The sequence below is a fragment of the Hyperolius riggenbachi genome, chromosome 7 (genome assembly GCF_040937935.1).
Source record: "Hyperolius riggenbachi isolate aHypRig1 chromosome 7, aHypRig1.pri, whole genome shotgun sequence".
Taxonomy (NCBI): domain Eukaryota; kingdom Metazoa; phylum Chordata; class Amphibia; order Anura; family Hyperoliidae; genus Hyperolius; species Hyperolius riggenbachi.
The window spans coordinates 209,036,907-209,050,222 of record NC_090652.1 but is presented as its reverse complement, the minus strand read 5'-3'; the positions used below and the strand labels follow the sequence as shown (position 1 = coordinate 209,050,222).

The window sequence follows — 13,316 nt, the reverse complement described above, 5'->3', positions numbered from 1 at the left end:
TCACAATATATACTGGTGTCCAGAGGTTAGTACTATATCTGTATTATTGGTGATTCTGCAGATCATCAATAATCAGGTATATATCTGTATTCTTGGTGATACTGCAGATCACCAATAATCAGATTCTCTCTGTGTGCTGACACCGATCGTTACAGAATGGTGGTATTGTTCCCCTCCTTACCCTACCAACTAGAAGCTATTCCATTCCATGCACCATTTTGTCTTGCACTGCACCATCCTCCATCCGTTTTCCTTCATCTCAAATGTACATGTTGCTTGGCTGTAGCCGACTAATAATTCTTCACAGCAGGGGCGTTGGTAGGATCCTAAGAGATGCGGGGCACTTTTGGGCACTCCAGCCAAAAATGGGTGTGGCCATGCACCAGAATGTGGGTGTGGTCAAGGGTGGAGCCACATTTAAATAAACTTAACAGCAGTCTAAGTAGGCCTGCCCATAAAAATGTTTGATGAAGCTCCATTCTCTATTAATACAAACAAATGTATGCTGGGTGCTGTGGTGCCTCTATGGGGTATACTGGGTGCTGTGGTGCCTCTATTGGGTATGCTGGGTGTTGTAGTGACATGCTGGAAGCTGTGGAGCCTCCATAGGGAGCCTGCATAGGGAGCATACATTGTTGTGTGTGTCCTCACTGTTCCTCCCTCCGAATCCCTCCTTCCCAGCAGAGTAGCACAGCGGGAGCAACTACTCATCTCCTCCATCCACTCTCCAAGTCTTGAGAGACTCTCTGTAGTTGGCGATTCTCCCCCTAAAATCCAAGAATCAGATGCTAGGAGCTCCAATGTCTGATTCCTTCTCAGACTCTAAGAGGAGAAGCCCAGAAGAGATGTCTGCAAAATCTGGAGACCGAGAGGCCAGAGATGGGTACTGCCGCCCACTGCCTGACTCTACATGCTGAACATCCGGGGCACCCTAGGATAGATCCGGGGCACGTGCCACTGATCTTTGGGACTAGCAACGCCCCTGCTTCACAGCTCGTAGCCCCAAACCATCACTCAAGTCCAAATACCTACAGGTAACAATCACTGTGCGAGTGCACCCACCGTAAAGCACACCTGTACTGGACTCAAAACTGATAACTTTTACTTACCCAAGGCTTCCTCCAGCCCCACAGTCTGTCAGGGCAGTGAAAAAGTAAATTATTCTGAGTATTTTCTTGCTTGCTAGTGGTTTAAAAGGCATTTTATTGACATCTTACAAGGAATTGACAAGGTATAAAAATATAACTTTGGAGGAAACTCAGGAGAAAAAGCTAATTAAATAGGGGCCATAGCATTAGATTTACCGGTTGATCCATTACATGATATCTTTAAAGTTACTCCAAAATAATGCAGCAGGAGTGAGTAGACCTGTTTTCAGCTGAGTGGATTCAGGGCTCGTTTCCACTGTAGCGGTGCGGAATCGCCTGGATTCCACCGCAGAAGAAATCGCATGCAGGTGCGTTTTTTAACGCGTTATTTTACGTGATTACGCATGCGATTTTGCATAGGTTAGGCTATGTGCGTTTTTAACCATGTCACTGCCTGTGTAATTTACATTGGTTCCTATGCGGAATCGCATGCGTAATCGCGTAAAATAACGCGTAAAAAAACGCATGCGATTTCCCTATTAAATACATTAGCGGCGATTCGCATGCATTCCACTAGCAGGCGAATTCGTTGGCTCTTTTGTGCGTTTTTTCACCGCTCATAAAAACGCACCACGCAAACGCTACAGTGGAAACAGGTCCATTCACTTGCATTACATGTGCGAATCTGCATGCGTTGGACGCATGCAGATTCGCGATAGTGGAAACGAGCCCTCAGAGGAAAGCTTTCACTAATTTTTTAAGGGTAAGAAACAACAGCTGCCATTTTAGTTGCCATTTTTACTCAGCCACCATCGGGTCAGTCCTCTGCTTGTCTATCCTGGTTTGGTATGCTGGCTTTTCCACCAGTGACAGATACAAAATTCAGAGGGTCATTAGCACAGCGGAGAGAATTATCGGGAAACCCCTCCCTCTCTAGACCTCATCTATAGCACCAGACTGCACTCTAGAGCAATGAAATTGCTGGTGACAACTCCCACCCAGGCCATAGCCTCTTCAGATGGCTCAAAGTGAATTGGGCAGGAGGTTCAAATTAGGCTGGAGGTTTTGCGCCATCCCCACATGGACCACGGGGCGTAGGAACACTTATTTCCCCGCAGCCGCTAGACTCTTGAACTCTGAGGGAGGAAGAGAGCTCAGGATGGGTGGTACTTTTGTCTAGTTTATGCTAGAGGCAGGACAGCGATATAGAATTTCCAGATCTGGGAAGTGCTATCATTGCTCTGGTACTAGTTATTGAGTTATCAAAAGTGGAGTGGATCTCATAGATCCTTTGCCAAGTACACAGTTACTATATGTATGTTTCAGCATTGGATTTAACTACTGGGCTGGAGTTATCTTTTAAATGAACTTGTGAGGTAAGTGAAGTACCTTATGGAATCGTAATCTACCTCATGATCACTTTGTAGGGTTTGCAAAAGTCTGATTTGTCAGATAAGCTATTTTTGCATAAATAAATATCACTTAAGCTGTATTGTCTCTAATAATTTCAGTTCTATCTAGCATCCTTAACATATACATTAGTTACACACACAACAGTCTCATGAAGTGACTTATACCATAGCTCTGGGTAGCACACACCTGGGGTCCATCACTTTAAAAATAAATTCTGCCTCATTTAGGTACAATTAAACAGAATTATGACCATTTGTTTTTCTTCAAGGAAGTTGCTTTGCATATTGAGTGACTAATTATTTGCAGGTGACAAAAAAGGCAGGTTAGATCATTTGGTGTGTAATGGAAAGTTGACATATTTACAAGAGAGGCTGTGTGGAAAATGGCTATTAATAAAGGCATATTCTGTGAAATAGTTCAATAATGACACAAGTGGAGGACATTATCCTTACATTAAATCAAGGCTTTCATTTCTGGGTAATTTTTTGCTACGTTGGTCATCCTTTGAAGTTGGAGTTTTTTTCCTCCTTTTATAGGCATGATAAAACACACGCAAAACCATCTTTTGAGCTGCCTAATTGTGTTATTTGAGGAAATAATCGGTGGCAGGACTGGATGTCAAGAAGGCACACAACGCATCAGACATTTTACTTAAATGTGATTGGATATTTGAGCAGCATTTAACTAACACGCCCACTTCTTTAAGGCTGCTGTATTAGTGCACAGAACATCAGTGTTGCCATGTCTTCCTCATCCTCGCCGCCACTCTCCGGGACTGCCATATAATTTGCAGGTGCACTTCCCTTCATATTCCAGCACAGCCATACTGCCTAAACACAAGTAAACTGCCACTTGTGCTACTAAGCAGGCCGTATTTGTATGCACGGCTGTATTCACATGTGTACATTAAGGAAAGGGCAGCCGCAAGAACATAACCAATTGGGGGGGGGGGGGGGAGTCAAGCAGTAGAAGGATTACCAATAAATACAATGGGCCCATATGGCAGCGCCCAAACTTCTACCACTAGCTGGTGTCCAAATTTCCTTTCAGGCACCTTTCTTTTGCAGAAATTGCATAGTTCACAGTGCAGTAAGAAGGAACTCACAATATCACACAGCAGTCTCCATCCCACTTCAGCAACAACAGGCAGTCATAGACCATAAAGAATGCCTATGTTGTGTGCATAACGTGAGTTGCGCTAAGTGTACAATGCCTGTTATGTTGTTTGCGTAAGCACTGGAAAAATTACTGTGTGCACTTGGCAGTTTTACCATACTTGCGTGTATATATACCCAAAGAGTTCAGGGAGAAAGTTTCATGCTGTGATTCAAATATATATATATTTTTCATATCCCCTTATGTGATAGCAGCCTTAAAATATACTTAATATAAATATAACAAAAGGATTTATACTCACCTGGGGCTTCCGCCAGCCACCTCTAGTCAGTAAGCTCCCTCTGTGTCTGTCTGCTTCTTTCTGTTTTCCAGCTGGCAATGACTGACTACTTCACATGCATGGCCCTGGCCTCGTGCGTGGTTTTTTTCCTTCTCCATAGCAGTGCATTATGAAAAATCTTTCAGTTAAAACGCATATAGTGTGAACTGTGCCATAGGAAAACATGGGCATTACTTTGAAAATCCGTTGTTCTTTCAGTTATAACTGAAAGCAACTGATTAAAGAGACTCTGAAGCCTCTTAAAAATCCTTTTTTTTACTACACAATCCTGTTTAACACATTAGCCCTATCTAAACCGCCGCATCCCCGCGGCTGTATTCTATCTAAAGCTCCCCTAACTCCCTCCTCCCTCTCCCCCGCAAAATCCATGACTTTCTTGGTCATGTATTTTGCTGCTGTTGGAGGCAAAGCTATGAGCCGCAGCTCTGCCTCCATGTGCCGTCTATCAGCGGCGGATCTCCGCCTCTCCCCCGCCCCTCTCAGCAAAGGAAGACTGAGAGGGGCGGAGGAGAGGCATTGATCCGGGCTGACAGACGGCGCATGGAGGCAGAGCTGTGGCTCATAGCTCTGCCTCTCACGGAAGCGCTGCCCGGATTGCCTCCCAGGGAGTTAGGGGGGGATTAAGATAGATTACAGTGGCAGGGATGCGGCGGTTTAGGTAGGGCTAATGTGTTATACAGGATTGTGTAATAAAAAAAGGTTTTTTAAGAGGCTTTAAGTCTCTTTAAGTGTAAACGGGGCCTTAGTCATGCTTTCGTTGCTGAGAGTGCTCTGCACCTGTGCAGTTAAGGCTTCTAACTGTACAGGACACTCCTGGCTACGGGAGCACGACTAAGGAGGCACAGGACTTTACCAGGGCTTACTGCGGTGGAACGGATGGAACAGAACGGACACCAAGGGAGGTCCCGGACTACAGGGGACTGGAGAAAGCCCCAGGTAAGGATTAATCTTTTAATCTCAGGTACACTTTAAAGTTAGTCTGGTGTGCTGAAAGATGCAGGGTAAACTATAAGTTTAGATTTCCAGAGTATTCAAGATAAATTTAACTTTTGCTATAAACATGCTAGAAACATAGATCAGTGGTGCATAAGACCTTTTTCGTATTTGCAGTCAGATAAGAGTTTCCAAAATGAACAGCAAGCTCAAAAGTGCACTTTTTGCAGCTAAGGCAACGCTACCTTGTTTGGGATACAGACTATCCAAAAATGTCCACCTTGCTACATAAATAATTCAATACAGTATCTTCACAAATTCATTGATTAGAGCAAATAATTGTACTAGTTGATGTGTTTTCTCTGCACCTGAAAACAAAGTAAGCAATCTGAAATGTTTTCCGTCAATCCTTGGAATACAACAAGTGTGAAATTTTCTTTAGATGCACCTGGCAAGTGTAATAAGCTAAGTCATTCTTTTTTCTTCTCATGAGATGTATGAAAACCTATATTTCCACCTTAGTAATGCCCCATGAATAAAATGATTAAGTTTGATTTATAAAAGGATGACTGTTAAAATCAAGCAACATTCAGCTTTACTTCACTGTTGTTAAATTACGCCCTTTAAAGTGCACATTAGCCATAATTACTCAACAGAAAATTGATCTTGTCCAAAAATATTTATGCAGCATCCAAATCAATCCATCTTTTCATGGTAATTGTGGGTTTATTATCATTACCTGTATTTTGCAAGCAATGAATGTTGTAACATTTCTATAACCCACACCTGGTGAATCTCCATATAGAGACCTGCTCTGAGTCTCTGCATGTTTGCCCAGCCATTACCTTATATTGCATCTACCTAGATTAGCATTAATATGTGCTCAGGTCTCTTTGTTAGGCATGGGGTAGTAGATCGGTGCTGTCACAGCATATTAAAATATAACCTTATTCGACAACATTCTTCTGCAAACATGTCACACATTCCCTCCATTTGTCATTTCTGGCCATTCAAATTAATACTCAGAGCTTCATAAAAAAAATGTAGATTTATCAATTCAGAAGTATTTGTGAGTCAGAGATTAATGCAATATCTTTTGTCTGAAAAGGTATTTCGGCTTTTATACCAATTACCTAAATACTTGAAAGGCTATTTTTGTACATGGTTAAAATGCCTAGTCATACATATACTCAGTTATATATTTGTATAATCTTGCACCCTTGGAGTTTCAGTACGTATAGAAGAGATTTGTACCTCTTGTTACGATGAGAACGGGGAATGCCTGAAAAAAAAATCTTGTAACACAGGTTAGGTTTATGAATGAAGACATTTTTTAAATCTTTCACTCTCTTGAGGATACACGACCACTCATTCTAAACTCGCGGTGGTGGTGGTGGTGGTGGTGGGGGGGGGGGGGGGGCAGGGGCTGGAGAAAACATCTGAAAGTCTCCTTAATGCTTTCCTTTATATTGTCAGACGTGGTGTGACATCAGGATTGTTCTCCAGAGCTCCAGATGTCAGGCCACAGAGGAGCTCAGCTTGCTATAACTGAATTGCTGTTGTTTATCCCCTGCTTATTGCCTGAAGAAGTGGGCTGTGCCCGCGAAACGCGTTGCATCTTTGGGGTATTTTCAATAAATGTGTATATCTATATATTTACAGTCCTTGGTGTCTACTTTAACGGAGGCGAGTCCACCACTTCCTCCCAGCAATTTTTTAAAAATTTTATGTACTTTTATCCTTCTGGCGCCTCTGTTCACCTACCAATATGATGTCAGGCCACGTCCAACAAGGGGGCGTTGAGCTGCTTCTGGCTGCCCCACCATTGAATCCTGTCCGACATGGTATCAAGCCACTCTGATCCAAGTGTTAGACTAATTTTGCCTGCATGCATTTTGGTCCGGTATGGGTGGGCCCTGCCCACCTCTGAGTGATGATCACTTCATGTTAGAAGATGATGAGTAGATGGTCACTCCACCAGGCAGATCTGTCCATACGGATACCATTATTCTCCTGAAAAGTGTGAATTCAGCCTCAATATCTCAGATTTAGTCTGACTGCAGAAAATTTGGCTTTTTCCACAACAGAGTTTAACAGCCAAAGAGCACAAAACAGAAACGGAAATGCGAACTGGCATTTAGAAAATGTTTGCAGTCTTATACCCGTCCAACTTCAGTCTGCTGGCTGGTCTGTCAAAATGCAAAGCACCAGAGATGAATCAAGCCTGAAGTTTAACTGGAATGAGTAGGTTAACCAATGAGGGTAGTACTTTAAACATCTTTCGGGATGATCCTTATTGTTAAGGCACCTGCTGGCTTCTAATAACTATGTGGAGAGAATATTAGTAAACAGCAGCTATCTGCCAAACTTGGCTTAAACCAAAGGAAAAACTATTGGCCAAGAGGTCAAGTTGCATTGCCAGAAATTACAGGCCAACAGGAAAATCAGGAGGCATTCAAGCTCTCAGCCATCCACCTATGTGACTAGTCACACCTGATAACAAAATTGGTCAGAAACTAGGAATGTTGAGTTCAGTTATGTTTAGGATTTACAAATAAACCATACATTTTTAAAAGTGAATTGTTATTTAAAACTTTCAAAAAACATTATCTGTAGAATGAATCTCGTATAACAGTCTAGCCCACACATGGCCCAGATTATATTTGCAAATTGTATTCTGCAGTAACCATATTTAAAGCTAAACACTAGACTCAGTGAAACTAAGCATGCAAGATTTCCCCCAGGCCAAAATTGGCCCTTATGTTAATAAGAAACTGCTAAGCTATGGAAGTTGCAACACATGACAGCTTGAGTTACTGCTTCAGGGGTCTGTGATCCTGTAGCTGTCTTTTGCTAGCTGGGTGCTGACTAAACTGGGCAATGGTCTGTTGCAGGCTCTGCTGTATCTGGTGGGTCAGAAATTTTACATATCCACAGGATGCATAGAAAGAACTTACTTCACTATGTCATTCGTGTTGTCTTCACTACTGCTGAAGTCATATGCGATTTCAGACACACTGGCCCATATACAATTCACTTTTTCTTTTTTTCTTCTTCTGAGTTTTCTCCTAGGTGATAGTTTTACACCTTGTCAAAAAATTTCTTTTAAGCCCCCAGCAAGCAACAAAATACTCAAAATAATTTTGACAGTACTTTTTCAAACACTTTTAGGTACTTTTAGTTGTAACATGCTGAAAGGTTATTTTAAATGGAAGGTGAAAATTATCTCCTAGGGGATAACTCAGGAGAGAAAGTTAATTGCATATGGGCTGCAGAGATCTGTTGCTGGGAAAAAAAGGAGTTTACTAATGGTAACTCTATCAGCAATGAGTCCTTTACTCCAGGAGACTCGGGCACTTTTTGTCTTTATACACTATGGGCCCGATCCAATTCACTGTTTCTCCTAAGTTTTCTCCTAGGAGATAATATCTTATCTTTTGTTTAAAATAATTTTTCATCACTCTGAAAGTACCAAAAAGTAGGTAAAAAGTACTGTCAAGATCATTTTGAGTATTTAATTGCTTGCTGGTGGCTTAAAAGGCATTTTATTGATAGATGTAACAATATTACCTAGGAGAAAACTTGGTAGAAAAAGTGAATTGGATCAGGCCCCATATGTTACAAAGCTGACTGGGTAATGTAACTTTTAGTGAATGAATTTTCTACCCAAGGCATGTGTCAACGCTAAAATAATTAAGATTTTTTTGTTTTATTGCTTTTGACTAGGGTTTGCTATCAGAAATCTTACGTAAGGAAGAAGACCCCAGAACAGCATCCCAGTCTTTACTAGTTAATCTGAGGGCTATGCAAAACTTCTTAAACTTGCCAGAAGCAGAAAGAGACCGGATTTATCAGGATGAAAGGGAGAGGAGTATGAATCCCAATGTAAGCCTATTATCCTCATCATCCAGCAGTCCCAGCTCATCTCGAGTTCCACAGGTAGGTTCTGCCTCTACCGTCTGTCTGCATACTGCCTCGTATATTGATAGTCTCTATCATAATGTGACAGATCAGACACACATTCTTTTGAACTGACTCATACAGGGGTGTCTTAAGGCGGTTCAGATGGGCTTCGGCAGCGTCGCATTTAGCTGATGCTAAACATTTCTTTGCAAATGAGCAAAAAAAGCGTTTGGCATAGGTTCACGTTGTTCAGGCGCCACGTTGTGCTTTGATTCCCTTAAGGGGGGCACAGAAATACCAAACGTAGCCAATCCTTGACGCTACATGTAGTGATGAGACAAGGGGATCTAGAGCAGTGTTTATGCAAACTACAGGGAAAGCCGGTACTGTTGTTTAAAAAGCACCGTCCATTAATTTAAATGTGTGAACTGACCCCTACCCAGTATATAAAACTTCATCATAATACAGGCTACAAAATGGATAGATAGCAAATGAAAGGGACAATATTTAAATGCAACTGTCATGTAAATAGTGAGTGAAATCCTTGCACTGTATACAGATAGTGACACCACATATTCTGCATACAGTTAGAGACACTGCCTGCTTGTTGTGATAAAAGTCACATGATTATTACTGCAACTACAGTATTAGCATTAATCAAAAGTAAAAGGGCATCCAGTTGAGCCTCTGCACAGCAAACAAGAGGAAGCCATCTAGGCCTCAAGACATGAAAATGGTCCAACTGCTGTTTTAAATTAAACAAAATGACATTTAATCAATACAATTGGGGAATGAGTAATCCACGGCAAGATTGGGGCCCTCATGCAGTGACTAGCATAGAAGAGCCTCCAACCACTCTTACAAAGGGGGCTCTCACCCTTCGCTGGATCCCCTGAGACTACAGTACTAGGTCAATTTGCATTTTTGGTTCTGTTTTAAGCTGCATCTACACGCGTAGATGCGGCCGCGATGCTCCTTATCAATCGAGCCGCTGATGCGGCTCGATTGATAAGATCCGGCAGGATGGATCTTCGCACCGCCGATTCCCTGCTCGATCCCCGCGAGGGGACAATGGCAGGGAATCATGCGGGAGATAAGCGGCGCCGGCGGGGACGAGCAGGCATGAGAGGGGAATCGAATGCGGCGCACGCGCGGCGAGCGGGGACGCGGCGGGCACGCGGAAGAGGCGATCCGGCGGCTAATCGAGCCGCCGGATCGCTTCAATGTCCCATGGTGTAGATGGGGCTTTAGACCTCCCTTCACCATTTAGGTGACATTTTATTTATAAACGTATTCCACACTTATCTTGTATCCTGCTTAGATGGCCATTCACCTTAATTGTCCCCACATGGTGTAAAACCATCATTCATAAATTTGGTACAGGCTGTCCCCCCATTTGCAGACCGTTGGCTGGCATCCTGATACTTCTGCCTTTTGGCTCCATGAACTGACTACAATAGAAGGAAAACGGAGATTGGTGGTTAGTACAGGAACACACCTGTATTCACATTAGATGTTCAAATCATTTTTCCACTGAAAATCTTTCCAGCCAGTGAATATCTAGTGTATGAATCTAGCTTCAGGTGTACCATGATTAAATAAAAGCTAGGTTGCTCCGTAGTCAACTCTGTTCATTTGACCAGCCGTTAAATATTTTCCTGAGTGTCCAGGTGAGGCGCTGACATCCCTTCTTCCTTTCCCAGTTTTCCACTGTGCTGGTGAAATAAATAAATAACAAGTGTCTGATGAGGACCTCTGTGTCAACCAGTCAGAGGAAAATGTCTCCGTTTGCCCTTCACTTGTCAGTTGATGGCAGAAATCATTTAGTTAAATCAGACTGGCAGAATACAGAAAATAACAATAAAAATTTAAGAAAATTAAATGCACAAATGAAAGGCAACCTGGGGCTCGAGATGCGAAAATGAAATTTCTCTTTTCATTTCCGCTCATTTCCTAGGTGAAATTGGGTGTCCGACTGGTTAGCATAATGAGGATAATCGTAACTGGAGCTATGTGCTCAGATGACATACGTACATGTTTAATAAAGGATGAGAGGGACATGAGGGAGTGCCGCAAATTGAGTAGTAATTTATTATTTAGAGACCTGTACCCATTTTCTCATTTTTTCTGGGAGAATTGGTTCCTACACTGAAGACTTTATCAGACAACAGGAAGGGAGAGAAAGTCTCACACACCTCCCATGCAGTAACTACAATTGTTTAGCCCCTGTTAACCCATTGATACACACCAACATGTTCGATTAAGAAAATTATACGATGGCCTTTGACAAGATTATACGGAAAAGCCTTCAAAAGCATATGTTGCCAGAAAGTCATGTATTTGGACAGATTAAAAATACTGTTTTTTGTTTAACTATATTTAGGAACATTTACAGTTCCTGGCATTGAGAGATCTACCTTAGGGATTGCAATGTGGCTATCATATTTGCCACTTTTATTATCTGTCTACTACTCGGTGCATGTATACATGTATACACTCAGTGTACTTACATCAGTTGTACACAGGTTGGAAGCTGACAGTACCTGGGACATCACAACATACTCAAACTTATGCAGTGAGCATGCTGTACTGCAAAGCCAGAGTGAACGTTAATGTAAAGCCGTGTCAAAAAAGAATCCTAATCAGTAATAAAGAAGGGGATGCAAAAAGTTGCCACTGCATTGGGGTCATCAGTCACTGGAACCAGGGGCCATCCTTTGATCACTGTATAAACTGGTCATTGCTGCTATGCTGGTAGTTATTACATCTATAAGTTCTCTTTGAATATTGGTAATAATTTCCTTATCCCAGCTTAAACCTTTCTGACACTGTGGCTGTGCTTGGCAGGTTTTGGAGCTCTATATCAATTGTTATGTATAGAGTGCTTAAGAGAGCCAAATGTAAAACTTGCACTGAGGCAGGAGCGTAACAATAGACCCTGCAAGGGATGCAGCCGCAGAGGGGTCCAGAAGCCACAGGGGGGCCCCGTCTTGAGAGACTAACAACTAAGGGCAAGGAGAGAAAAAAACTTTCGGCTCTCTGAACAATTGTTCTAATGACTACTACATCTGCTCAGTCACTGATAAGGAATCATACAAAGTTTTGCAAACAAAGATTTTTGTAGACAGTCTCTATTCAGTGTTCAGCAGACTCTTGTGTACAGCCTGTTCTACCTCCAGCCTTTCTACCCCTCCCCAAGTGCTGTGTACTGTAGTGATGCTGGAGGAGTCTCAGCACGGAGAGAAGGCGGGAGGGGGCCCCATCCAAAGTTTTGCAGGGGTGCCCCGTGAATTCTAGTTATGCCCCTGACTGGGGCGCATGGCTCCTTAGTTATGCCACTGAGTTGAATGCATGTACACATATATTGGATGGTAATTAGGACTATCAGCTATCGGTTCTCCTATTGTAGGTGTAGTTGAAGATTTTTTAATCCATGTTTTCAGTCTCTTGCGGGGGACAGGATTCTGTGTAACAGGATGTCCTTGTTTCCTGCTTTAGCCTTCCTCATTTTATGTGACAGAGACTGTTGGTTCCCCTGAAATGTTTTCTTTGTTTACAGCTGTCATTACTGGTGACACTTGGCCAATGGTAGCAGCTTAGTGAGGCAGTTAAGGGCGGGAACAATTTATGACTGAGGGTTGAGTCTCACTTCCTATAAAAAAGAAAAAAAGCAGTTTCAGAACAAAGAAAAATACTCTGACTCACTTTAAATGGAAAAAAGAACATCCAGTGTCTTTGTTGCTTGATATAGTGTTACTTCGCTTTTAAAGATATTTTTCTGAAGAAGCAGTATCAATAAGTGCATGTGCTGGTGATATCCAGAGGTAGCGTGGAACATTCACGACAGTACAAAATGTAGCAACACTGGTAAAAAGAGTGGCACTCGCTAGAAGCAGGGATAGGGGTGCCCAAGCCTCAAAGGATCCTCACACCTTTAGATCCTAATCCATACAGTAAAGAAGCATTGGAGGCTGGCACTTCCAAAAATAGAAACAGATTGAAGAAGGGCTGATACCTGAAACAGCAGGCTGTCGCTGTATTACCACTGATTTTAATGCTTCAATAAAGAGCTTTTTCTATTTTTGGAATTGCCAGCCTCCAACGCTTCTTTACAGTACAAAATGTAGCAACTTTAGTGACTACAGAAATGTGTTGAACCAGCTTAGTGCACTCTTTAGAATCTACTGTTGTTGGAGGTGAAGTAAAATTCTTATACTACTAAAGCAAATTGGTATATGTGTAGTCCAGTGTGCTGAAGAATGCAAAGAGTTTTACACTGGGAAGAATAACCTCGGTAAAGCCTGGTACACCCATCCACTTTTCACTGGCCATTTTTACCACCTCTTTGTAGAATTAGGGCCAACAGATTTTGAATACTACAAAACAGATTGAGTAGGAAAGCTGTTTTCCTACTTGGAAGTTGTAAAATTGGCCAATCATTGGCCAGTTAAAATTTGATGTGTGTATGCACCATAGAGCCTGGTACACACATCCAGTTTTGGTTAGCCAATGATTGGCCAATT

The 13,316-nt window shown here is 42.3% G+C and overlaps 1 protein-coding gene across 7 annotated transcripts in view; it reads left to right on the top strand.

Annotated features, from left to right (window-relative positions):
- The window catches only part of SATB2 (SATB homeobox 2), a 367,270-nt gene that overhangs the window by 250,792 nt on the left and 103,162 nt on the right, over nucleotides 1–13,316 (top strand). For 6 of the 7 annotated variants that reach the window (XM_068245088.1, XM_068245086.1, XM_068245085.1 and 3 more), the window contains one exon: nucleotides 8,617–8,829. The exons of the other annotated variant lie outside the window; for it this stretch is intronic. In XM_068245088.1, the coding sequence (XP_068101189.1) occupies nucleotides 8,617–8,829 (213 nt within the window). The remainder of the gene's footprint in view (nucleotides 1–8,616; nucleotides 8,830–13,316) is intronic. 7 annotated transcript variants of the gene reach the window in all.